The sequence below is a fragment of the Berghia stephanieae genome, chromosome 11, assembly GCF_034508935.2.
Source record: "Berghia stephanieae isolate SIO BIC M18660-M18661 chromosome 11, UCSD_Bste_1.3, whole genome shotgun sequence".
Lineage (NCBI taxonomy): Eukaryota > Metazoa > Mollusca > Gastropoda > Nudibranchia > Aeolidiidae > Berghia > Berghia stephanieae.
The window spans coordinates 33,197,906-33,223,994 of record NC_088370.1 but is presented as its reverse complement, the minus strand read 5'-3'; the positions used below and the strand labels follow the sequence as shown (position 1 = coordinate 33,223,994).

General features: G+C 35.5%; 1 protein-coding gene across 4 annotated transcripts in view; it reads left to right on the top strand.

Moving 5' to 3' along the window:
• The first annotated feature begins 3,738 nt into the window (after positions 1 to 3,738).
• LOC144957382 (DENN domain-containing protein 3-like) overlaps positions 3,739 to 26,089 on the top strand; it is a 43,211-nt gene continuing 20,860 nt past the window's right edge. The window contains exons 1-15 of one of the 4 annotated variants that reach the window (XM_078888628.1): positions 3,739 to 3,868; positions 5,565 to 5,724; positions 7,229 to 7,404; positions 9,249 to 9,451; positions 10,584 to 10,708; positions 13,873 to 14,033; positions 14,971 to 15,079; positions 16,722 to 16,919; positions 17,337 to 17,477; positions 20,483 to 20,709; positions 21,451 to 21,561; positions 22,205 to 22,301; positions 23,990 to 24,138; positions 24,820 to 24,970; positions 25,386 to 25,522. In XM_078888628.1, the coding sequence (XP_078744754.1) occupies positions 5,587 to 5,724; positions 7,229 to 7,404; positions 9,249 to 9,451; positions 10,584 to 10,708; positions 13,873 to 14,033; positions 14,971 to 15,079; positions 16,722 to 16,919; positions 17,337 to 17,477; positions 20,483 to 20,709; positions 21,451 to 21,561; positions 22,205 to 22,301; positions 23,990 to 24,138; positions 24,820 to 24,970; positions 25,386 to 25,522 (2,123 nt within the window). In that variant the 5' untranslated portion in view covers positions 3,739 to 3,868; positions 5,565 to 5,586. Of the gene's footprint in view, positions 3,933 to 3,974; positions 4,484 to 5,564; positions 5,725 to 7,228; positions 7,405 to 9,248; positions 9,452 to 10,583; positions 10,709 to 13,872; positions 14,034 to 14,970; positions 15,080 to 16,721; positions 16,920 to 17,336; positions 17,478 to 20,482; positions 20,710 to 21,450; positions 21,562 to 22,204; positions 22,302 to 23,989; positions 24,139 to 24,819; positions 24,971 to 25,385; positions 25,523 to 26,089 lie in introns of those variants that run through there. The other 3 variants (XM_078888631.1, XM_078888630.1, XM_078888629.1) reach the window with 3 other exon arrangements.

The window sequence follows — 26,089 nt, the reverse complement described above, 5'->3', positions numbered from 1 at the left end:
TGAATTGTTAATTCAGAAAAGTGAGTGGAGCAGGCACTTATGTTGGTAACAACAAGATATGAAGTGAGTAGAAAAGTGCCAGAAGACAATAGAGAATAAAAATTATTCGCGGCGGTGGTGGGGTTCGAACCTGCGACCCCACCACCGCCGCGAATAATTTTTATTCTCTATTGTCTTCTGGCACTTTTCTACTCACTTCATATCTTGTTGTTACCAACATAAGTGCCTGCTCCACTCACTTTTCTGAATTAACAATTCACCCCATACACCGGAGCATACTCAATGTCTCAATCGTTTCTTTGTTATATGTTTGTGTTGAGAATATTGGCTATTAAGCTTAACTGCTGGTCAAAAATTACTTCGCGATGGTGGTGTGCGAACGAATCGGCGATCTCAAGAAGTGGGTGAGAGAGGGATCTAGAAATGACTTGGGTTTGAAACGAATATTTTGTGTTCGTGGATAGCTCACACGGTAGAGCCACGCTCTCACCTGCCAGGCGGAGTTGTCGTACCAATAAGGTCGCAGGTTCGAACCCCACCACCGCCGCGAATAATTTTTATTCTCTATTGTCTTCTGGCACTTTTCTACTCACTTCATATCTTGTTCTTAACAGTAATAGTAACGTGACAACATTCACTCAAGAGTACAACTCACACGCACAGTATGAAACAGAGAAAAATAATTCTACAGTGTTTATTATTATTATTATTATTATTATTATTATTATTATTATTATTATTATTATTTTTATTACTATTATTATTATTATTATTTTTATTATTATCATTATTATTATCATTATTATTATTATTATCATTATTTTTATTATTATCATTATTATTATTATTATTATTATTATTATTATTATATATTATTATTATTATTATTATTATATCATCATTATTATTATTATTATATTATTATTATTATTATTATTATTATTATTATTATTATTATTATCATTATTATTATTATTATATTATTATTATTATTATTATTATTATTATTATTATTATTATTATTATTATTATTATTATTATTATTATTAATTATTATTATTATTATTATTATTATTATTATTATTATTATTATTATTATTATTATTATTATTATTATTATTATTATTATTATCATATTCATCTATTATTATTATTATTATTATTATTAATTATTATTTATTATTATTATTATATTATTATTATTATTATTATTGAAGGTACTGCCCCTTCCTACCTTTCGGATCTAATTGAAAGATATTCAAAACCCTGCCCCTTACGTTCGGCCAGTGATTCCACAAAACTAGTTGTCCCTCAAATTCGGAAAAACGCTGGGATGAGATCCTTTTCTCATTTCGGACCCTCTATTTGGAACGCCTTACCGCAGAGCATTCGTGAAAAAGAATCTTTGTCTATTTCTAAACGTTCGCTTAAAACAGATCTGTTTCGATTTTAATGGATAATATGAGAAGCAAGATAGGTTTGGTTTGTGTTGTGTGTGTTGTGTGTGTGTGTGTGTGTGTATGTGCTTGTGTGTGTAAATGATTCTGTTTCAGCCAAAGTAATTTGTAATTTAAGCGCTTAGAGTCTGGTGTCTCGGAGTTATAGCGCTATATAAGTTTTCAGCATTATTATTTTTTTTTTATTTCAAATGCGACGATTTGCGTAAAAACGCCAAACTGACAACTTTTTACAGTGACGAAATGGGTAGATTTTGAGAGTGTTAGTGTCGTCGGTACATATTTCATGATATCGGTTTGACTCAACGAACTTTCAAGCTGACTTTAAATTATAAAAGGAAATCAAATTATCTGTTTATCTATCTGTAAAAAATACATTTCTAATTTTCAAATCTTTCAGTAGAGTTGTGCGCCGTATATTTTTTTTTATTGACTCAAATGGCGCAATGTTCTCCACAAGGATACTCTATATTTTTTTAAGAATGGATTTTCAATTCCATTGTATTTATCTTCCAACAACAGTCTACACATTTTTATATTTCACTTTCTAAACTCAGTGGCGTGGCGTGCTTACAGTGTATGGTGGTGCCAGAATCAGAAGAAATTAAAAAATGACTTAAAACATACTATATTTGTAAATACAAAAGAAAGAAAGAAAAACTAAATAAATAAAGAAAAGACTTACTCAAATAAGTAAGAAGCATACCGCCATATAGATAGTATGCTGATGACGTCACTCAGGCCTTTGTTATTGTTTTTGCTATCCGCGTTTGTGAGTTGTTCTCACTAAACTGTATTAACCAGACTATAAAAGTTCATGGTTACACAGAGTTTGTGTGTTGGTCCGTTATACTTCCGGATGGCAATGTTGTGAACTCCTTGGCCAAGCGCATTCTATCTATACCATTTCTCAGTTTTGTTTTATTTTAAACGCTGTAATCCATTTTTAAAAGATGGATGCGATGCCAGGCACCAAATAAACCAATAGAGATAGTTCGAAGTTGATGTCACGCAGGAATTATTATGTTATTGTTTTTTTTGCTATCCGCGTTCATGATTAATTCTCACTAAACTGTATTAAGCAGACTATAAACGATCATGGTTACACAAAGTTTTGTGTGTTGGTCCGTTATACTTCCAGGTGGCAATGTTGTTAGCTGCTTAGCCAAGCGCATACTATCTATAGCCACTTCTCTGAATTGGATTCAGTAGTCTGATGTCACGCGCCCGGCAACGGCGGCCATCTTGGTTCTAAACAAAGAAAATCTTTACTTTTTATTCTTCATGCTGGCTAGAACTTTTCATTCCCTTTTCATATGCCTTGTGATCAGAATGTGTAAAAGTCAAAACATGATCAAATTGATGGGTTTTTTCCCCTCTGGATACGCTTTTAAGCTCGCCGGAGAAATATTTCATACGGCGTCCGCCATTGTTCCGATAGTTTAGAGCCAGTGTTACTAAGTTACCATACGTCATTAGGAAGGAAGTGACGGTACGACTATTGAATCCTATTGTCATAATATTTCACATGCGTGTTGCACAGCTGCGTGGTGTGCAGTCTGGTGACACAATTGAAGCTGTGTTATGATTGGTCACTGAATGAATGAGCGACATTGATCACAGAACCTACGTGTTTCAGTTTTGCACTTTGTCCTTGAAAAAGACTCTTTAGATAGATTACCCCCATTCGGCTGAATTGGGACTGGGTACATTGATTTTGGCTATGACTGATATCGTGAGTGTTGGTCTTGGTGAACAGACAGTGTAAGTGCTCGATGGTGTTGGTACGAACTTGGCTTTTTATGGGCTTTTATATTGTATTAAACTTTTCATCTCTGAGTATTTCCATTCTTAATAATGACCGTACCTAACAACCACATCAAAAAAAAAAAAGAAAAAGAAAAAAAGAAAGAAAGAAAGAAAGAAAGGAAAAAGTAGGCTGCAAAAGTTTCATTAAAAACAAAAAAAAAAACAAAAAAACATTGAGAGTAAATTGGCAGGGAAATAACCGAGACAACAATATAATCTATAGTATTCAATGAGTTATCTCGCTTGGTGGAAAAAAAACCTCAATGAAATTCTTGGATTTCAGGAAATAATGAATTAAATGACCGTGGTCCAAAGACGGCGACACCAGGGTAAAGTGAAAATAACATCTTCTACCTACATAGAAGCGCTTCTTTGTTAAATGTCGATGTAAATTATTAGGTATGCTGTTTTAGTTATGTAGTTAATCTGTGGTTTTAGTCGAAACAATAAATTCACGTTTATTGTTGATATTGAGAACAGGGGAGGCTATTCAAGCAATCGCAAAAGAAACAACAAAAGATGGACAGTGGATAATTTAAAGCGTCTGCTGTGAATCTCGTGATCATGTCGATTAGTTACGCTTGGCTGCCTGATTATGAACGGTTTGTATCGTGATTTTAATCAGTACAATAGACCATCCTATCGAGTTAATAGAAATTCACACTCGTGAGTCTGCATGCAATTGTGCTAAAGTAGTATGTAACTTCTGACATTTTCCTTGGGAAGACCGAGTCCCAGGCTCTGCAAGTTTTTGACTTTCCTACACTATCTTAGATACACAAGGCTGACAAAACAATCGCAGAACTATGGTCCACTATTCTGATGAATCATAACTAAAGATTTGAAGGACCACTCAAGTCTTTATATTGTTTTATGGGGCTTCTTCCTTCTTTGGACTTTGGTAAATGTGAAAATAATTGCGTTGGCCGTGCCGTGACGGTCTATTAAATAGAGACAGTCTATCTATAGATCTAGACTAATGTTTACAGTATTATTTTTTTTGTCGATGTTTTCGTACAGGTTAAGTTTAAGCTAAGGATCAAGGATATTTTATGACTGTTGTGATACTGATTTATCTTAATTATTTGACTCAGCTAATGTCAACGTCGACTTTCGATTTCACTATGTTGTTATTGTTTTGTTCTAAGAAGAGGGCATGAAAAAGTTTTTGATACCTTTACCTGTATTAATGCCATAATCAATTAAAGAAAAAACATGTAAGTTGTCCAGCAAATATGTTTTATTTTTAAATATTTTTAATCAGTGTCAGAAGTAGCATCAGGGCTAGCAACTGAATGAGAATTTTTACACGAATTTTTATTATTGATACCTAGTTATACTTTGACCCCCCCCCCCTCCTATGAAAAACAGATCAAAACGTGTAGTTTATCAAATCAATTTTTAAAAAATCTTTGACTGGTAAGCTTGACATCAAAGCACTATTTGTGATTACTAATTTACTGGATGACCTACGTCAAGCATTGTTGTTGCTGTGATTTTTTAAAAAATCGTTTTACTCATGTCAAGATTTATATGGTTTTGTGGTAAGACATTCACCTTCTGAACTCACAAATCCATGGTTCGAGTCTTGCTGTGGACAGTACAAAGTTGAATGCATGGAACATGCTCATGACCCACATTTTCTCACTATACTCAGGTGTGAAATGAGTACCTAGTTGGTAACAAATTTGTCTCTGCTCTACCGGGAAAAAGAAAAAAAGGAGGGAATGTTAGCTCCGTAGTTAGAGCCATATTGCTTTGTCTTACATTTTAAGTTTGCTTAAAATAAAACTTTGGGTGTGAAATAAGTACCTAGTTGGTAACAAAATTGTCTTTGCTCTGCCCAAAATTAAAAAAAAAAAATAAGGGTATGTTAGCTCCGTAATTGGAACCATATTGCTTTGTCCTACATTTTTAGTTTGCTTAACTCACTCAATCCTAGAGATTTTTGCTACTTTTCAAAATTTGAGGAAAAAGATGTGTTAAAAATGAGCATGTATATAGATAGTATTATTCAATTACCATTAACATGCAAAAACTTTTTAAAAAATTATTAGCTTTGATACTACACCTTTAATTTGTTTCAGAAAATTGTAATAAATAGGTTTTGGATAAAAGTAACCCGGGATATGGTCAGTGTTAGGGTTGAGTGAGTTAACTTTGGGCCCTTTTTAAAGCGCTTTAGAGAACATTTAGTGTTGACATCTCCCTATATATTATAATATATATCCCCCTTTTGCTTTACTGTATGATACTGTATCCTTTTTCAATTTGCATTCCTATTTTCCATCCGCACAGCTTGAAGTGAGAGTTAGTCAATATGTCTGACAGGACAAATGCACAGGACTCCCCAAGGGAGACAAATACAATCAATCTGCACAACCGATTTGTGGAGCTGATGCTGATTGTTGGGCTGGACGAGAATACTGGACTCACCCCAGGTCACCAAGACAATGACGTAAGTCGATATTGTATCGTTACGTGAATCTTGTAATGTGTAAATAATAATAATAACAATAATAATAATAATAATAATAATAATAATAATAATAATAATAATTATAATAATAATAGTAAAAATAATTGTTGTTGTTGTTGTTGTTGTTGTTGTTGTTGTTCTTATTGTTGTTGCTGCTGCTGTTGTTGTTGTTGCTGCTGCTGCTGCTGTTTTTGTTGTTGTCGCTAATGTTATTATTATTATTGTTATTCTATCTTGTATATCGATGGTGTTCAAATTCTAGCTGTGCAAGCTTCATGTTCAGTAAAATCATTTATTTTAGCTTATGTTAAAGCCCAACCCCTCCCCTACACTTGTGACCAACAGAAACTAACCCGAATCCCATCAGTTGGCGGGAATAGTCATGTGATCTAAACACACATGTGAAGTGTGTGAAGTAGAAGCTGCACTGTTTAAAAATTTTTTGTGTAAAATCAGCTCTATCACACTTACAATCAGCTTCGGTCGAGAACCTGCCTAATGACAAAATCGCTTCATCAGTGGTAACTTACCAGTTGTCCAACATGTACCTGATTTGGGAAAGAACCCGAAACTGAAGAGCATCTAGTTGAACGGTGTGCTGTTTGTGACAGTGCACGAGTGCGGTAAGGAATTTGTGGATTGGGTCGATCATCATAATATAGTGGTCTTAGGACCATTAGAAACTGCTCACATTTACACAAAGAGTTGAATTACCATGATATACAAAACAGTAAGTCTAAGACGTAGCAGATGACCCTTTTAAAATAAATAAATAAAATATATAAAATTCCCTTTACTACTCAGGAAATTTGTCTCTATGGTCTATTCCAAGGGAAGACTGGAATAGCCCAGCGCAGCCAAATTGAACTAGGGCTAGGTGACTTGCTCAAGGACACACAGCGCAGTGGTGGGTGATCGAACTCTGTACCTTTTAGGTACGAAGCAAAGACTGTACCGCTGAGCCACACTGCCCCCTAGATGGGCAATGTTCCATGTCATTGACATAATGAGTTAAGATTACCGGTTCCTTTCCACATTCCATCAGGTCTGTAGAGAACTAAATACCTATTTCTTTCTGGGAAAACAAATTAGTATTGAACATTTTTTTAAAACAATGAACTTCATTGATTTCAGATCAAGCTTGCAGGCCATTTTTTCTGTATGGAATTTTTTCGGTCGGAGTTTGATTCTTCTTCTTATTTGTTGCTGATGTCTAATATTTTATCATTTAATTCAGTCGAATGATTTACTAACTAATGGAGTCTTTTGTACCCCCCCCCCCCCCCTCCCCCTTCATTTTTGCTCTCTCTCTCTCTGTCTCTCTCTCTCTCTCTCTCTCTCTCTCTCTCTCTCTCTCTTTCTTTCTCTCTCTCTCTCTATCTCTCTCTCTCTTTTTTTTCTCTTCCGCCCCCCCCCCCCCCTCCTCCTCCTCCCTCTTCCTCCATTTTACCTTTTAAATTGCGGCCCCAAAACTATCCATCAGAGTGATGACGGAGTGGACTCCTTGAGTTCCATTTTTGATCAAAGCTACGACGCTCAAGTTCTGGCAGCCATTTCTTCTTCGAAGGCTCTCATCTTCCAACCTAACCTTGTGGAGGACCCAAACTATCCCCCTGCAGAAAGTAATTTGTCCAACACAGACAGCTTTCAAAGGCAAAGGTAAGGATTGGTGTAATCAAGGCAAAGAAAGTCATGTATTTTATTCATTCATTCATTCATTCATCCCATGAGCTGATGATCGTTGGGGGGATACACGGGATGCAGCTCTCACCACTTTCCGCCATTCTTCTCTATTGTTGGATTTCTCCAAGAGGTTAAAATTAAAAAATTGAGCTTTATATAGCGCAATATCCACTGAAATGTGCTCAAAGCGCTTTACAAGGGGTCCCTGGTCAACAGCAACATTTAATATGTAGGACGGAACATGACGCCTGTTAGGCGATATTACAATTTTTCGGACAAAGACAACGCTGTTATCGGCCAGGTACTCATTTTACACCTGAGTACGGTGAGAGAATGTGAGTAAAGAGCCTTTTCCAAGGACTCAACTATGCGCCGAGCGCGAGGCTCGAACCCAGGACCTTCCGATCCGAAAGCGAGTGTCATACCACTAGACCACATAGCCGCACAAGGTTCTTCCATCTTCATTCCTTGTCCATCCAAACTTTCCTTTGCCTTCCTCTTCTTCTTCTTCCTCCTTCAAGAGTGATAAAGTATTTTCTACATATCAATTAATTGCTTTCTGTATTTAAAAATAAAATCATAAACTTAAGGCGATAGGAGCATGAGTTAAAGAAACAGTATCAATTGTTACCTTTTGGATAGGTTAAATTTGAATACTAAGCTGCTAGACGCTGTGACTATAAAAAGGTGCCAAACGTGAATAGAATAGCCAATGAAATAGTCATCACGGAATGATAGTTTTTCCCTCTGAACATGATAATTTCTGCCAAATGTTTGGAATCCTATGATAAAATAAAGTTTTCTGACAATCGCTAGGCCACCACATGAATAAAAAAAAACTTGTCCTTCAACACTTGTCTTACTGTAATATGTTTTGTTTTATATCACTGTAAAGTGCTTAGAGCCTGTGACAACGGGGTAAAGCACTATATAAATGCCATTCATAGAGAAAGTTGCAACCTATGGAAATGTGAAAATGATGTCGTCGTTTTTAGTTTATATTTTATACTTACCTGACATGCATCATAGGACACCCAGTTATTTGATTTTGTGAATTATGTATCTCAGTTAGATACAGTTTTTATTAGTGCAAACGGTGAAAGTGTGTTTAACCCTCTCTTTACCAATTACAGGAAAATCGTAACGTTTGTTACGATTATCAAAAAAAATTATTCTGTACAAAATTGTATGAAACTAATTTGTCAGAGATAAATGAACGCGTTCTGATGAACAAAATGATGTAGGTATAGCATGTATTTATTAATTGTTGAGTCGGAGTTTAAATAATAAATTTTTATATTGGTAGGACATGGCCTCTCTGGAAAATCCAGAAAATGTTGAGTAAGGAGAGAGTTAAATGGTTTTTTCTGACTTCCATTGTTCTGCAATTTCACCATCACCATCACCTTTTAGGAAATCCTGGCATTGTCATCTTATAATCCAAAAGTGCTGATTTGATTTTTTCTTTTCATTTTTGTGCAGCTATGTGGTCTAGTGGTATGACACTCGCTTTCGGATCGGAAGGTCCTGGGTTTGAGCCTCGCTTGGCACATAGTTGAGTCCTTGGAAAAAGGCTCTTTACTCACATTCTCTTACTGGATTCAGGTGTAAATTGAGTACCTGGCCGTTTACAGTGTTGTTGCTGTCTGAAAAAATTGTAAATATCACCTAACAGGCGTCTTGTCACGTCCTACATGTGTACTGGTGTTGTCCAGGGACCCCTTGTAAACCGCTTTGAGCATGTTTAGTGGATTTTGCGCTATATAAAAGCTCAATTTTTTTTTAAATATTTTTTTTTGTTGTATATTTCTCAAATCTAGGTCTATGTCTTTAGAGAGAGAAAAGTATTCACTCCATAACATCCGTCGTAAGCATCGCCAGGCGTATTCCCAGAGATCCGTGACCGTCAGCGCTGCCGTCATCAAAAAGAGGCTCAACGAATCCAAAAACCCGGCCAAGACAGCCGATGATTTGCCTTTGTCTAAAGACGCCATTGAGGCCATCACAACCTTCTGTTTTCCTGGTCAGTACAGTACTATAGATAGTTCGAAGTTGATGTCACTCTGGGCGGGTGGTTGGATGGGAGCATCACCCTTGAATCATATACCTATGATGTTCGCATGGGTGTACGATCCGATAGTGATGTCGTTTCTTCTTCTCTTTACTTGCCTATCCTGCTTCTTTGGTTTCTGATTGTATTTTTGACAGGGGATATTTTTTTTCCTGTAAATCTTCTGCCTGTTTGTTCTTGGTTATTTATAATTTAGCTTATGATATCTTTAGGTTATGATTTTGATTTACATTTGTACTATTTTTGTTAGATTGCTTGTTTTTTTGTTTCAGCGGTCTCTCATATAACCTCAATTGTGTTGGAAGAGACCTAAAGCAACAAAAAACAAACAAAACAAATGTCACTCTGGTCTTTGTTATTATTTTTTTTGCCATCCGCGTTTATGAGTAATTCTCACTAAACCATATTAACCTGACTATAAACGCTTATCGAGGCCATCACAACCTTCTGTTTTCCTGGTCAGTACAGTACTATAGATAGTTCGAAGTTGATGTCACTCTGGTCTTTGTTATTGTTTTTTTGCCATCCGCGTTTATGAGTAATTCTCACTAAACCGTATTGACCTGACCATAAACGTTCATGTTTACACTCAAGAGTTTTGGTCTGTTATACTTTCGGGTTGCAATGTTGTGAGCTTCTTAGCCAAGGACACACTATCTATTGATTTCCAGAAATTGATGAATGTTGCGGCTATGTGGTCTAGTGGTGTGACACTTACTTTCGGATCGGAAGGTCCTGGGTTGAGCATCGTCGGTGCATAGTTGAGTCCTTGGAGAATGCTCTTTACTCACATTCTCTCATCGTACTCAGGTGTAAAATGAGTAACTGGCAATTAACAGCATTATCTCTCTCCGAAATAATTGTAATGACAATGGCTTACTAGTCTTGAGATAGGACAACTGGTATATCGTTAAGTCTGTCAGTAAATACTTTGAATTCATGAATAAAGCCTTTGACTGCTTCCGAAACTGAGGTTTAATTCAAGCTCCATGGTCCTTATCCTATATTGCATTAAATGACTATTTGTTTATCTCCTCTATATCCGTTCCCTTTTTATTCAAGATCCATCTAAAATTATTCACAGACTCAGCCCGTGTATTCCAAGAAAAACAGGACAGTAGTATCCATTTCCTGGTCCTTACCGACGTGTCTGGGAAGAAAACCTACACGGCTTGCCTCACCTTCTACAGACAATATCTCATAGAAAAGGTAGTTTACAAAAAATGAATAAAACAGCTTCTAAAAAAAAAAAAACTATACAACAAACATGGAATGTTTCAGGCCCAAAACCCTTCTTCAGCCAATGTCAAAAATGGCTATGTGGTCTAGTGGTATGACACTCGCTTTCGGATCAGAAGGTCCTGGGTTCGAGCCTTGCTCTGCGCATAGTCAAGTTCTTGGAGAAGGCTCTTTACGCACATTCTCTCACCATACTCAGGTGTAAAATGAGCACCTGGCCATTAACAGTGTCGTCTCTGTCTGAAAAAATAATTGTAATATCTCCTAACAGGCGTCATGTCCTGTCCTAGTCAAATGTTGCTGTTGGCCAGAGAGCCCTTGTGCAACGCTTTCAAGTGGATATTGCTCTATATAAAAGCTTTTTTTTTAACTATGACACATTAGTACATTATTTAAAATCTAGACAGAGGGTAGAGAAGTATTTGGCATGTCTTGTCCGCAAGTATACAAGGGTCTTGAAATGTAGACAAAAAGAAGCGTTTGCTCGGCAACTAAGCACATATGTGACCCATCGTCTCAAAACGGTGTTATGTCAGAACGAACCAGATGCTTAAAAGCCTAATTTAATGTTAAACTGGTCAAAAATATAAATTGTTGGCATTCGCACCCTAAAATATGGTATCCATTCTCCTCAATAAAACATACAAACTCAACACAAGTCTTATATTTCTGGCTATAAATTCAATTTTCAACATCTTAACTAACCCGACTTAATACCGTTTTGAGCCGAAGGTTCACATATGCAGAATGGAGTGGATTATTGACCCCCTCCTTACCACCCATAGGAAAATCGTCACATATGTTACGATGCAGTCAACATTTTTGTCATTCTTATATCATATATATGTATATCATAATAATATTTGAACAAAAGTGGTTGCTATAGTTAAAGTATATTAACACTGCGTTGAGGATCTCGTTTAGCAAAAGAAAAAAAAAAAAAAAAATATGTATAGCAAAAACTAACAGCTTTCGTGTTTGAATGAAATAAATCTATTTTTGTATAGGTTGGGTGTGAAGTTTTGGGGAAAATCTGGAAAAATGGCCGGTAAGGAGAGAGCTAAACTGCATAAAGCTTGGTGCTTTAAAAAATTAATAAGTAGAAAAGTTAGGCACTCTTGTTAGCTATCATAGGAAATGGTTCTATCTTCCTCAGTCCCAGATAGTCGGAAAGTAAGAAAAATTGGCTTGTGGGCAGAACAAGCACTTATGTTGAATGTGCCATAGTTTACAAAAAAATTGTTTTTTAAAGTTAAGCTATTATAGCTTTACAAGGGGTCCATGGCCAACAGCAACATTTAACTTGAAGGACGGGACATGACGCCTGTTAGGCAATATTACAATTTTTTCGGACTGAGACAACACTGTTAATGACCGGGTTCTCATTTTACACCTGAGTACGATGGGAGAATGTGAGTAAAGAGCCTTTTCCAAGGATTCAACTATGCGCCAAGCGAGGCTCGAATCCAGGACCTTCCGATCTGAAAGCGAATTGTAGAATTTCATGGTTGTCATTTGATAATGTCCAATTTATGTATTCTTTGTCCAATTTATGTATTCTTTTTGGGTTCATTTAATTCAAGCTTTATTTACTTCATGAAAATATGGCACAGGTTATGTTCAGGTTTATGTTCAAGTTTGTGCTTTAAAAGTCATGTATTCCTTTTAGGCGTGAGGCTATGTGGTCTAGTGGTATGACACTCGCTTTCGGATCAGAAGGTCCTGGGTTCGAGCTTCGCTCGGCGCATAGTTGAGTCCTTGGAAAAGACTTTACTCGCATTCTCTCACCGTACTCAGGTGTGAAATGAGTACCTGTCTCTGTCCGAAAATAATTGTAACATCGCCTAACAGGTGTCATGTCCTGTCCTAAATGTAAATTGGTGCTGTTGGCCATGGACCCCTTGTAAAGCGCTTTGAGCATATTTAGTGGATATTGTTCTGTATAAAAGCTCATTTTAAAAATATTTTTTTGCCGTATTTATTCAGCTAATTAAAAGCACATTTATTAATGTAACCAATATGATGCTAAAAAAAATTTAAAAATTGAACACATTAAATCTTGTCAAAGAGCAGTCAGTGCACTTCAAAATAAAGTCTTGTTTAATCACGTTTATTACATTTATATGAAACCAAATTTTCTATGATAGTGAAAGTTGCTTGCTAGAGATTCGTAGCATAAGCTGCCATTTCCTTTAAATATAGAATAGAATAGAAACTTGAGGTCAATCAATCCTTGTCAAACCTAAGCCATTGCGTAAAATAGGTGAACAATCTTTTCAATTTTCGGCCCCCCCCATTTTTGGAACTCTCTCCCATCACACGTGAGATGCTCGGATTCGTTGACAACTTTCAAATTTTGCTTAAAGTTTTCTCTTTTTACATTATAATGTTGCAATACTATTGTCATACTTTGTTGTTGTTAAATTGAATTCGTATCACTTTTCCATCAAACTTGTCTTACTGTAATATGTTTTGTTTTATATCACTGTAAAGTGCTTAGAGCCTGTGACAACGGGTTAAAGCGCTATATAATTGCCATTTATTATTATTATTATTATTATTATTATTATTATTATTATTATTATTATTATTATTATTATTATTATTATTATTAGTTATTATTATTATTATTATTATTATTATTATTATTATTATTATTATTATTATTATTATTATTATTATTATTATTATATTATTATTATTATCATAATTATTATTAGTATTAGTATTATTAATATAATTATTACTATTATTATTATTATTATTATTATTATTATTATTATTATTATTATTATTATTATTATTATTATTATTATTATTATTATTATTATTATATTATTATTATTATTATTATTATTATTATTATTTTTATTATTATTATTATTATTATTATTATTATTTATTATTATTATTATTATTATTATTTTATTATTATTATTATTATTTTATTATTAATATAATTATTTCTATTATTAATATTTATTTTATTATTATTATTATTATTATTATTATTATTATTATTATTATTATTATTATTATTATTATTATTATTATTATTATTATTATTATTATTATTATTAAATATAAACAAAACATGTGTTGAACTAATTTCTATTTTTATTCCTAATACCCAGCACGACAATGGACAGCTGAGTTACAGAGTTTGGGATCCGAACAATCAACCATCCAGCCCTGAGGGTAACCATAACCACTCTATTCAATGCTTCATGCCACAATGTTGTGTTCTCGTGTCAAAGTACCCGTACTACTACGCCATGAAGGAGTGTCTATCCTGGTAAGTCTCCATTCGGGGGGAGGGTGGTTAGAGGTGGGTGGGGGGGGGACTTAATTACTTATCCGAACCAGTAACCACCTGAGCTCTAGCCCTTCGGTCTTGTGCTATGATGTAGAAGTTAGACGTCTTTTGTAGTTGTTCCAGATGACTATACCGTGTTACTGATTCTTGGATTTGTTGGGAGGAATGTGCATTTGGGGAGAGATCTTTCTTGTTTTGATTTATAAATTTCCCAGCTCTGTTTAGTATATGTTGGATTTCATGGATATCTGCGATTTCTTGGATAACCCATTTGTGGTGAGGGTCACAGACAGAGCTGCTGTATTCTGGTGTAGGTCTAACAAAGGCTTTGTACCACTATTATTTTCCCCTTGAGCTTTTATATAGTGCAAAATCCACTAAACATGCTCAAAGCGCTTTACAAGGGGTCCCTGACCAATAGCAACACGTAACATGCAGAATGAGACATGACGCCTGTTAGGCGATTTTACAATTTTCCTGACAGAGACAACGCTGTTAACGGCCAAGTACTCATTTTACACCTGAGTATGATGAGAGAATGTGAGTAAAGAGCCTTTTCCAAGGACTCAACTATGCGCCGAGCGAGGTTTGAACCCAGGGCCTTCCTATCCGAAAGCTAGTGTCATGCCACTAGACCACATAGCCTCCTGCTGTTGTATAAGTTTCTTCTGAGGAACCTAAAGTAGAGTTTGCTTTTTTGAGTATGTTTGAAACATAATCTTTCCATTTCAGTTTGCTTGTTATTGTTACTCCTAGATATTTCGCCTTGTTCACTTCTTCTAGTGTGGTGTTAAGTATATTGTGTATGTCCCGCTGTTTGTGTATTATAGAACCAGGCACTTCTGAGGTTTATTTTGATGAAAATGGGTGTTACACTAAATCTTCTTGTTGTAGTTGTTATTGTTGTTTTTTCCAGCCTGATCAGCCACGTAGAGAGAGATCAAGAGGAAATGTTTCAATTCATCAAAGATTTCACCTATTCAATGACCATGGCTCCAGTCCCACCTGCTGGGAATGTCATTGTGGTAAGAACTTTGTCATTGATTATGTCATGGCCGTTTGTTTTGTTTTTTTTGGTCATGGATAATACATTTTTTCTCCCTTTTATGTTCATTTATTTATTTATTTATTTATTTATTTATTTATTTTTTTTATTAATTAATTAATTAATTAATTAATTAATTTATTTATTTATTTATTTATTTATTACCATATTATTTATTTCAAGAGCACCAACCCTAATAACTTCCCCCCCCCCCCCCCCCCCTCCTTACACACTTTGTGACACAGCATTATTATTTTCTATCAATAATCAGAGTGTTAAATATGTGTGTATCACATTGTACCATTTGGTGCGCCTAAATGGTGCCAGATGCACAGAGTTCTATACCTTTTTTTTTTTATTATTGCTTTCATATATTTGTCCAAACTTTCTCCGGAAATTCGATGGGCTTGTCTTCATAAAGGTGCTCACATGTCCTTCTAGTCTGAATTGTGTAAGCCATTTCAATAATCTGGTATTATTTAGATGGAGAGAGAGAGAGAGAGAGAGAGAGAGAGAGAGAGAGAGAGAGAGAGAGAGAGAGAGAGAGAGAGAGAGAGAGAGAGAGAAAGAGCAGGATTTTAAAGACAAAATGATTATATGATACACAATTTTCCAGCTTCGGTAACTGCATTGCATTTACTCTCTTCCACGAAAGCATTTCAATTCATTTGACTTGTGTAATTTGGTCTTTATATTCAATTTTAGGCATCAGAGTCACCTGACATAATACTGGATTGAAAAAGGTGAAGGTGAAGGTTGGTCACAGGTTGGTTGGGGGCAGCGTGGCTCAGCAGTACAGTCTTTGCTTCGTATCCGAAAAGTGCAGAGTTTAATCACCTGCCGCTGCGCGGTGTGGCCTTGAAAAGACACTTCACCCCAGCTCAGTTTGCGCGGTGCTGCACTACGACTGGTGCCTGGATTATTCCAGTCCACCCTGGGAATAAACCCTAGAGACTCCCATAGTGGGCAGGGGGGTACATACTGTGTCTTCTACCCACGTATATCTGTTTTCCAACATGCTTTCTGTCTTTGTCTTGGAATGAGATTACTGGGTTTTGTCCTGGCCGGAGTCCTGGCTGGGAGGGAAACAGTCAAATGCATAGTTGTTGTTTTGGGAGATGATAATTGTTTCCTTGTAAATCATCTCTCTGTTATGTATTATTATATTTGTTATTTTTAATGTATAATGTAAGCATTTGAGTGTATTCCTCTTTGTTGGATTTTGTGCTTGTTTCCGGATGAGACTTATAGGTGATCTCAAAGTAAGTACATTGGTGTTATGCTCTTGGAATCTACATCTGATCCCTATTTGTTCCCAGTTCCCTTATGTCTTACCTTTTCTTGGGTGATTTAATTGTAATTCTAGAACTTTTTACTATCCCATTTTCTTCTGCCTTTTTACTGGCGCTGATATAACCTAAATGTGTTGCAAGTGCCGTAAAACCCTTAAAAACAAAAACAAACAAACCCCAGAGACAAATTTCCCCTATTGGATGAATAAAGAAAAAAAAAATTGTAATTTTAAAAAAAATCTTGAATGAAAAAATAAAATGAAATTAATACATCTGATCATGCAGAAATGTGTTTCAACATTTTTAATGCCTTTTTTTTTTATTCTTCAGGAATTGAGTGTGTACAATTTCTACGTGACCTTGTTTCCATCTGAGTGGCCAGAGAAGCCTGTTTTGGATATCCCCCTCCATCTGGCATTCCTTTGCTTCCAGACCAACGACCTGCTCAAGATCTTCACGGCCATTTTATGTGAGGAGCGTCTGGTCTTTGTCAGCTTCAACTACGCACTCCTCACCATTATTATGGAGGTCAGTGGGAACGATGATACTGGCCTTTGTTGCCACTGTCACTGTACTCAAGTGTAAAATGAGTACCTATATGTCAACAGTGTTGACTCTGTCAAGAAAAATTGTAATATTGCCTCAGGCTTCATGTCTCATTCGACATGTTAAGTATAGCTGGTGGTGGCTTGGGACCCCTTGTAAAATGCTGTTAACAATTAGGTACTCATTTTATGCCTGAGTACAATGACAGAATGTGAGTAAAGAACTTTTTTCCAAGATTCAATGTTGTATTGCCAATAGTAAGTCACATTTTGTAGATATTTTTGTTTTGTAAAAGCTCAAGTTTTGTTGTTTTTGTTTGTTTTTTTAAACTCAAACCCAGTCTGGTAAGACTTTCAATGATTCAATACAGATTTTCCATTTTGTTTTTTTCTAATACAGAGTTTCCTGTACTACATCCTTCCCTTTTCTTGGCGGTTCACGTATGTGCCTATTCTCAGTGCCTCATCACTGGAGTTGCTTGAGGCGCCCGGCACGTTTATGATGGGGTGTCATTCCAAGCACCTCAATGTTGTCCAACAGGTTTGTATAATAGATAGACATGAGTAGAAAACGGTAGGGGCTGCCTGAAGCTGGTGATCGTGAAAATACTAACGAAAGAGTGAAAATGGAGGGGCTTTGTATGGAACAATACAGACAATGGACGTTTCGGGTACAAACCCTTCGTCAGCACAATAATTCACAAATAAATGTGGAAAACAAATAAAATAAAATGCAAAATAACTTGTATCTTCTGTACTCAATGGTGATTGCGGTATGAATGAACCGTTAGCGTGGCAAAGTTGGTGGTAAATTTGATACAGAATTATCTATCCTATTTTTTGTTCTCAAATTCCTATTTTCGGACGTTTGGATTCCACTTTTGGAATATGAAGGGTTAGCAGATATGAGTTATGAATGCAATGATGATATATGTAAAGCCTGTAACTCCAAGAATAGTAAAAGTATTCTTTTTATTCTTGTTATCTCATTGTTTGGTTTCATTACATAACAGCCAATAGAAACATGTAAAATAGTTTTATGTATATAGATAGTATGCGCTTGGCTAAGAAGCTCACAACAATGTCATCCAGAAGTATAACGGACCAACACACAAAACTGTGTGTAACCTTAAACGTTTATAGTCTGGTTAATACAGTTTAGTGAGAATTACTCCTAAATGCGGATGGCAAAAAGCAATAACAAAGACCTGAGTGACGTCAACTTCATTCTATCCATAGAATCCAATTTGCAGACAGTACTATCTTGACATACTGCATCGCATCTTAGCAGCTTGGCATATTATCCTTTCTTTAAAAAATATAGCATTGTGGAGAACATTGTGCTTATTTGAGTCAATAAAAAAATTGATACGGCGCACAACTCTACTGAAAGATTTGAAAATTAGAAATGTATTTTTAACAGATAGATAAACAGATAACTTGATTTCCTTTTATAATTTAAAGTCAGTTTGAAAGTTCGTTGAGTCAAACAGATATCAGAAAATATGTACCAACGACGACACTTGACTCCCAAAATCAACTAATTTTGACACTGTAAAAAGTTGTCAATTTGCGTCATCTATTTATGACATCAAGTATTATTATTACTTCCGTTGTGTTGTTGATAAAGCGGTGATCAGTGTTCTTATGTATGTTCTAATTGCGTGTATGTTTGTGTGTGTGTGTGTGTGCGTGTGTGTGTTTGTGTTTGTGTGTGTGTGTTGTGTGTGGTGTATACATGTGTGTGTGGGTGTTGGCATTTTTCAGCAAATTGTGGCATTCATAGTGATATTATTCACTTGATCACATGAAGGTATTTCAGTCGCCATTTTGATTCTTTTTTTTTACTATTAGGGTTAGCTCGAGATCGAGGATATTTCTTTTTCTATTAAGGTTAGTCATAACTCTTAGTAAAGGTGCTAGGATGTTTGTTTTTCCATAAGTTAAGTAAAGGGGAGACATTCCGAAAGCTCCTACATCCCCAGTATTCTTTAAATTTGTATTTTCACCGTTGATATTTTGTCAGGCATTTATTTATTCAATTTGTCATTATATCTAGAAGTATTTTAAAAACTCTAGAACAAACCTTGATAGATTTGTGAAAGTTTAAAATTTCTTAATTTGACCATTGTTTTGATTTTCAGCCGCCATTTTGATTTGTTAAATATTGAAAGGTAGTGCAAAGCAGTCCGAGAGTTGTTTTTTTTTCTATTAGGGTTAGCTCGAGAGGTTAGTCATAAGTCTTATTAAAAGTGCTAGGAAGTTTGTTTTTGCATAAGTTAAGTAAAGGGGAGACATTCCGAAAGCACCTACATCCCCAGTATTCTTTAAATTTGTATTTTCACCTTTGATCTTTTGTCAGGCGTTTATTTATTCAATTTGTCATGATTTTTTCTATTAGGGTTAGCTCGAGATCGGATGATTTTTTTTCCTATTAGGGTTAGTCATAAGTATTATTAAAGTGCTAGGATGTTTGTTTTTCCTATTGGGGTTAATTAAAGGTACTAGGTTTAATTTTTTCTTGGGGTTAGTTGAGGGAATATATTATTACACAGAAAATTCAACCGAAGATATACCAAATTACACAGACAACGTTGTTTACCAATCTGCCCTCATTAAATGATGTTGAGTACAGTATCGAATGAAAATAGTTCTTTCCCCGTGAAATTGCGGGCTTTTTACTAGTGCTTCTAAAAGCAAACAGAGATTATATATGGCCAAGCAGCTTCTAATGGTGCTCACTCTATTATTTTTTATCCTAGGCATTTTCTTATTGATAAGTTAATTATACATTTTAATTTTTGATTTCATTTTGTTGAATGTCAATTTCATTTTGTAAAACTTGCATAGTTAGTGTGTGCGACTGTTGTGTGTGTGCGACTGTGTGTGTGTGACTGTTTGTTTGGCTCTGTACGAGTGTATTTATGGTTTGATAAGTATATTGTAAAGCGCTTTGAGGCTTCGGCATTTAGTGCTATAAAAGAACACTTTATTATTATTTATTATATACTTAATCCTCTTCGGGCCTCCATAGGGCATCCACCAGACATCTCCATTTTTTGCGATCGGCTGCTTTTGTGGTGGCTGTATTCCAGGACAGGCCTGCTTCCTTTAATTCTTTCTCCATGGTCCTTCACCAAGTTTCTTTGGGTCTTCCCCGCTTTCTCTTCTCATCTGCTGTCCAGTACAAGGCAGTCTTGGGAAGTGACCCTTTTTCCATTCTGGCCACATGACCCAGCCAACGCCATCTTCTTCTTTTTATTTGGCTTTCAATGCTAGTGCAGTCAGCTTTCTTTAATAGATCCACTGGTTTTATTTTTGTAGGCCAAAATAAATTAAAAATTATTTTTAAACACTTGTTCTGAAAGGCTTCTAGTTTCTGTATTAAGGAGGATGTCATTTTCCAGCTTCCACAGGTGCTAAAAAATAAACACATGAGTAACTATTTTCCCCGTCTATTGTTTCAAAATTAAATATTAATGCTTTTATATACAAATTATAAATACATGAGTAACTATTTTATTTTCCCCATCTATTTGACTCCAGGTGGATAGTTTAGTCATCGTCAATATCGATGAGGGGATGGTATCCATGTCCATGCCAGCCTCCCCCACCCCCACTCACCTCAAGAGACACACGGCAGAGAGTTGGAATTTCTTTGTCTGCAACAATCCATTGTCCCATCTTCCAGACATGCCTAGAGAACCCGCTTCGCTGTTCAAGAAGATTTGTCAGAGGGCTAAGTTCCAGTTGGAACTCTCCGATGTTCAGAGGTAATTTTCCAGTCTTTCGTTAATTGGGATTCAATAGTCTGAGGTCATGTCAACCCAGCAACGAACAGCTTGGTTCTAAACAAAGGAAATTGGTACTTTTTATACTTCATGCTAGCTAGATATTTTTTACATGTCATGTGATCAGAATGTATAAAAGTCAAAACATGATCGGATTTATGTTTTACTCCTCTGGATACATTTTTATGCTTGTCGGAGAAGTATTTAATAAGGGCGTCTGCCATTGTTCCGATAGTTTAGAACCAGTTGCTAAGTTATTATATGTCTTCATTATTGATGGAAGAAGAGTTTGTCATCCCAAAATGTTACGAGATTGTTATTTTTTTGAATCTGTTATTTTCACAGTTTTGTTCATGAATGTGATACATCATGATGAGTTTGATATCCGATCCATTTCTTTAAAAAAATTTAAAGATCTAATGGGGGCCGAAGTGGCCGAGTGGAATGTCCTGGGTTCGAGCCCCGCTTCAGGCACTTTCATCTTTTTCCTCACTTGGACAACATGGTTGATTCCTGTTGACATCAGACATTTTGTTTGATGGATTATCTATATTCCTTCGTGGAATGCCTAGGCGCCAATGTCTTATGATGTTGTAGCGGAAGGGCATAATTTTTTTTCAAAAAAGATCTAATGATCTAAAAATGAATTATTTTTTTATGTCCATTATTTAATTAATTTCATATTTCTTTTTATCTGCTTTTTCCCCTCCATTGTGACCTTAGACCTTTCAGCTTTGACATCACAGAGGAGAGGACGTATAGGATCAAGAAGTGTCTCCAGTTTAACACAGAAATTTCCTTTGCCTGTCTGGAAATGATGGTGAACTTGTTTAGGTAAATGACGCGTGATGATTTTGTAAAAAAAAAAAAAAAAAGAAAAAGATTTTCACTCTTCACTCGCCTCGCTTGGCGCATAGTTGAGTCCTTAGAAAAGGCTGTTTACTCACATTCTCTCACTGTAGGCTACTCAGGTGTAAAATGAGTACCTGGCCATTAACAGCATTGTCTCTTTCCGAAAAATATGTAATGTCGCCTAACAGGCGTCATATCACGTCCTACATGTTACTTGTTGCTGTTGGCTAGGGACCCCTTGTAAAGCGCTTTGAGCATGTTTAGCGGAAATTAGACCCTATAAAAGCTCAAGTTTTAAAAAATTTATTTTATCTTTTCCTTATTTTCTCCTCTCTCTTTTCCCGTATTTCTTCTCCTCTCATTTCTCTTTTCCTTTTTCTTGTTCTCTTTCTTTTTTTCTCCCTCTTCTGTTTATTATTAGAAAAAAAAACAAGAAAAACAAACCACTTTTAAGATCATAGAATTAAATACACTTTTCACTCTGGGAAGGCTGGCACTCAACCGATGAGTCACAGATCACAAAAAAATTAAATGAGCATCTTTTTCAGGCAAACTGGCTTCACCGGTCTGTCTTTCAGGCATATTGATCCCCGCTAACTTTCACCCATGGTGTTTTATTCCACAGATGTGTTTTGCCGTATTTACGTATAGAGCTTCGTCGCTTCAACAAACAACAGTTTCTGGATAGTCTTCCAGAGGAAGACAGACCTTTCTATGAGAAAGTAAGTTTTTTAAAATGTTGCTGTCCTAAAGATCTGAAAATTTAGATTTAGATACAGTTTTGAACAACTATGTACACATACCCATGTCAAATGCGAGTCAAATTTTTTATATGAATGAAATCATAAACAATCATTTTGATTCTTATTTTTGAAAATGCTATTAACAAAAAAAAAGAAATTAAGCTTTTATATAGCGCAATATCCACTAAATGTGCTCAAAGCGCTTTACAAGGGGTTCCTGCCCAACAGCAACATTTAACATTTAGGACGGGACATGATGCCTGTTAGGCAATGTTACAATGAGACAACGCTGTTAAACGCCAGGTACTTATTTTTCACTGAGTATGGTGAGAGAATGTGAGTAAAGAGCCTTCTCCAAGGACTCAACTATGTGCCGAGCGAGGCTCGAACCCAGGACCTTCCAATCCGAAAGCGAGTGTCATACCACTAGACCACATAGCCGCACTTGATTTTAAAAAAAGACAATTATAAATGATATCACCAAACAAAATCAGCAGTTTTTGATGATGTCATAATGATGATATTTAGTTCTTTGTCTAGTTAAGAACTTAAGACTGAAGTAAGATTCGGCTAAGGTTGTGATTCATGAGGTAGACTCCAAATGACCTCCTGTCTGCAGTAAATATTACCATTAAATTTTGCATTATTATGTGTATCGATTAGGATTGTGCACTTTTTCATCTGATTGTGCACTTTTTCATCTGATTGTGCACTTTTTCATCTGATTGTGCACTTTTTCATCTGATTGTGCACTTTTTCATCTGATTGTGCACTTTTTCATCTGATTGTGCACTTTTTCATCTGATTGTGCACTTTTTCATCTGATTGTGCACCTTTTCATCTGATTGTGCACTTTTTCATCTGATTGTGCACATTTCATCTGATTGTGCACTTTTTCATCTGATTGTGCACCTTTTCATCTGATTGTGCACATTTTCATCCAATTGTGCACGTTTTCATCTGATTGTGACCTGTCTGTTTCACACTTCCAAGAAGATTGAGATCATTATTTTGACAGCAGCTATGTGGTCTAGTGGTATGATACTCGCTTTCGGATCGGAAGGTCCTGGGTTCGAGCCTCGCTCTGCACATAGTTGAGTCCTTGGATAAGGCTCTTTACTCACATTCTGTCACCATACTCTGTTGTACCTGGCCGTCAACAGCGCTGTCTTTGTCCGAAAAAATTGTAATATCGCCTAATGGGCGTCATGTTCTGTCCTAAATGTTAAGTGTTGCTGTTGGTCAGGGACCCCTTGTAAAGTGCTATGAGCACGTTTAGTGGATATTGAGCTATATAAAAGCTCAATTTGAAAAAAAAAAAATTTGTTCAATTATTTTGACAGCCTACTTTTGTTTCTTACTGCTCTGCCTTTTTCTTTCTTTTTTTTTTTTCCTAATAATAATAATAAGCATATTTCTATAGTGCCTTTCGTCAAAACCTCAAAGCGCTTTAAAAAAAAACAAATGACATTGTTTACCCAGGTAACAATAATGTTTCAAGTCCAATTCAACCAAAATATCAAAACAATTAAGAACATAAGATGGGCATCAAAACATGATCAATACAAAAGTCACATACATAACATTTAATATTCAATTAAGTAAATATTTTCTGAAAAGATATGTTTTCAGGTTTTTTTGGGGGTTTTTTTACATTTCACCATCAGGTTTTAGAGACGGACATGTTCAAAACGTTTCTGGAGGATCGTCTGAATGAGAAGACAGACTACTGGTTTGACTACGAGATGAAGACACGGCCTTACGCCAAAAGGTCCAGTGCTGGTGGCGATATTACGATGGGGGGATTTTCTCACAGGTATGGTATGGAGGACAAAAAAAAAAGACTAAATGTATCTGTGATTGAGTTTGTGTATATGTGTATGTGTTTGTTTCTTCATATGTATTCTCAAAATTTTCAAAGAATGAATGTTTGAATTACAATTAATATTGTAAAGCGCCGCTGAGCACTATATAAACTTGTTATTTATGTATTTATTTATTTAAATAAATGATTGCTCAATGATTGTCTTTGTTAAATTTGTAATAAAATACATTTGTCTAGTTAGACATTTATATTTAATAATAATAATAATAATAATAATAATAATAATAATAATAATAATAATAATAATAATAATAATAATAATAATAATAATAATAATAATTATAATAATAATAATAATGATAATAATAATGATAATAATAATAATAATAATAATAATAATAATAATAATAATAATAATAATAATAATAATAATAATAATAATAATAATAATAATAATAATAATCTTTATTGTCCAAATTAAAGGCAATTCATGTGAGGTAAACAATGCTCAGTTTGGTTCATTTTCTAAACTCCTCGCATTTTGGAGAACACAGATTTTTAGTAAAATGTTGTTTTTTTGTGACCACAGCTGGGTAATTTCATTTCCATGCAGTATTTCTGGTTGGTCTGATCTTGAAGTTATAGAATCTTTTCCAACAAATTCTATCTCAGACAACAGATGAAACCCCAGAGAAGGCAAGTCTCTATCACCACCTTCTCCACCCTAGCTCCAAGGACGTTTGAAGTCTTACGTCTGCCCTCACTCACAGACCCTCTGACCTATGCCAGGAGTACCATTGCTAAACTCAACACGTTGATCGATGTGAGGAGTTGTATCAGTCACGACAGTCATTCTCATCATCATCACCATCATCATCATTATCATCATCATCATCATCATCGTCATCATCGTGTTCGTCATCATCATCATCATTATCACCACCACCATCATCATGATGATTATCATGATCATCTTCATAACCACTATCATCATTGTCATCATCATTATCATCACCGTCACCATCATCATCATATCATCATCATTATCATGATCATATTCACAACTACTATCATTATCATTATCATTATCACCACCACCATCATCATCATCATATGCCTTATCATTATCATCTCCATAATCATGATCATTTTCATAACCACTATCATCATCATCATCGTCATCATCATCATCATCATCATCATGATAAACTCCCATTCCATATTTTTCTCATCTCCAGCATTGCCGCAGTCCCCCTGTCAGATCCTCCTACATGTATCTCCGTGGCATGTTTCACGCTGCTGAAGGGAATACTCGACCCGCACTCGATGACCTTCTCAGTCTGTACTCTCACAATTCCCGTCTCCTGCCTTTAACGTGAGTAAATGTCTGAAGGTTTTAACAATACACAACATTTTTTCATTTAATTTGTTTTAATTGCCCCACCTCTTATTCAATCTGATTCGGTATAACACATTTTTAAAAAAATAGAGCTTTTATATTAGGCAGTTTAGCGAGAGCGCGAGCCGCTGGCTGAATCGGCGATCAGCCACCCATTGAGTTTTTGTGACCGGCCATGGAAGCGACCTGCGGGAGTGGTCGGAAACAAATGCAATTTTTGTTTCGTTTTTCGGATCGTACTACCACTTCAGATACATCTTTTTGAAGAGGAGAAGCTAAACTACGAAACAGTCTTTTTCTGAAGTCGATCGGATCACTATAACTCGAGTTATTTTCTTTTGAACTCAATGCAATTTTTAAAGCTTAAGAACATAAAAACCCGTTGGGCGACATTATTTAAACTTCGGAGACATAAAATTCAACTATTAAATATTTGAATGACACAAGATATGCAAGAATTAAACTTGACGCACGACTTGTTTAACTCTCCGCAAAAAAAACACGATTTTAGACTTACCGCTCAACTGAGCCGGCATTCAGTGG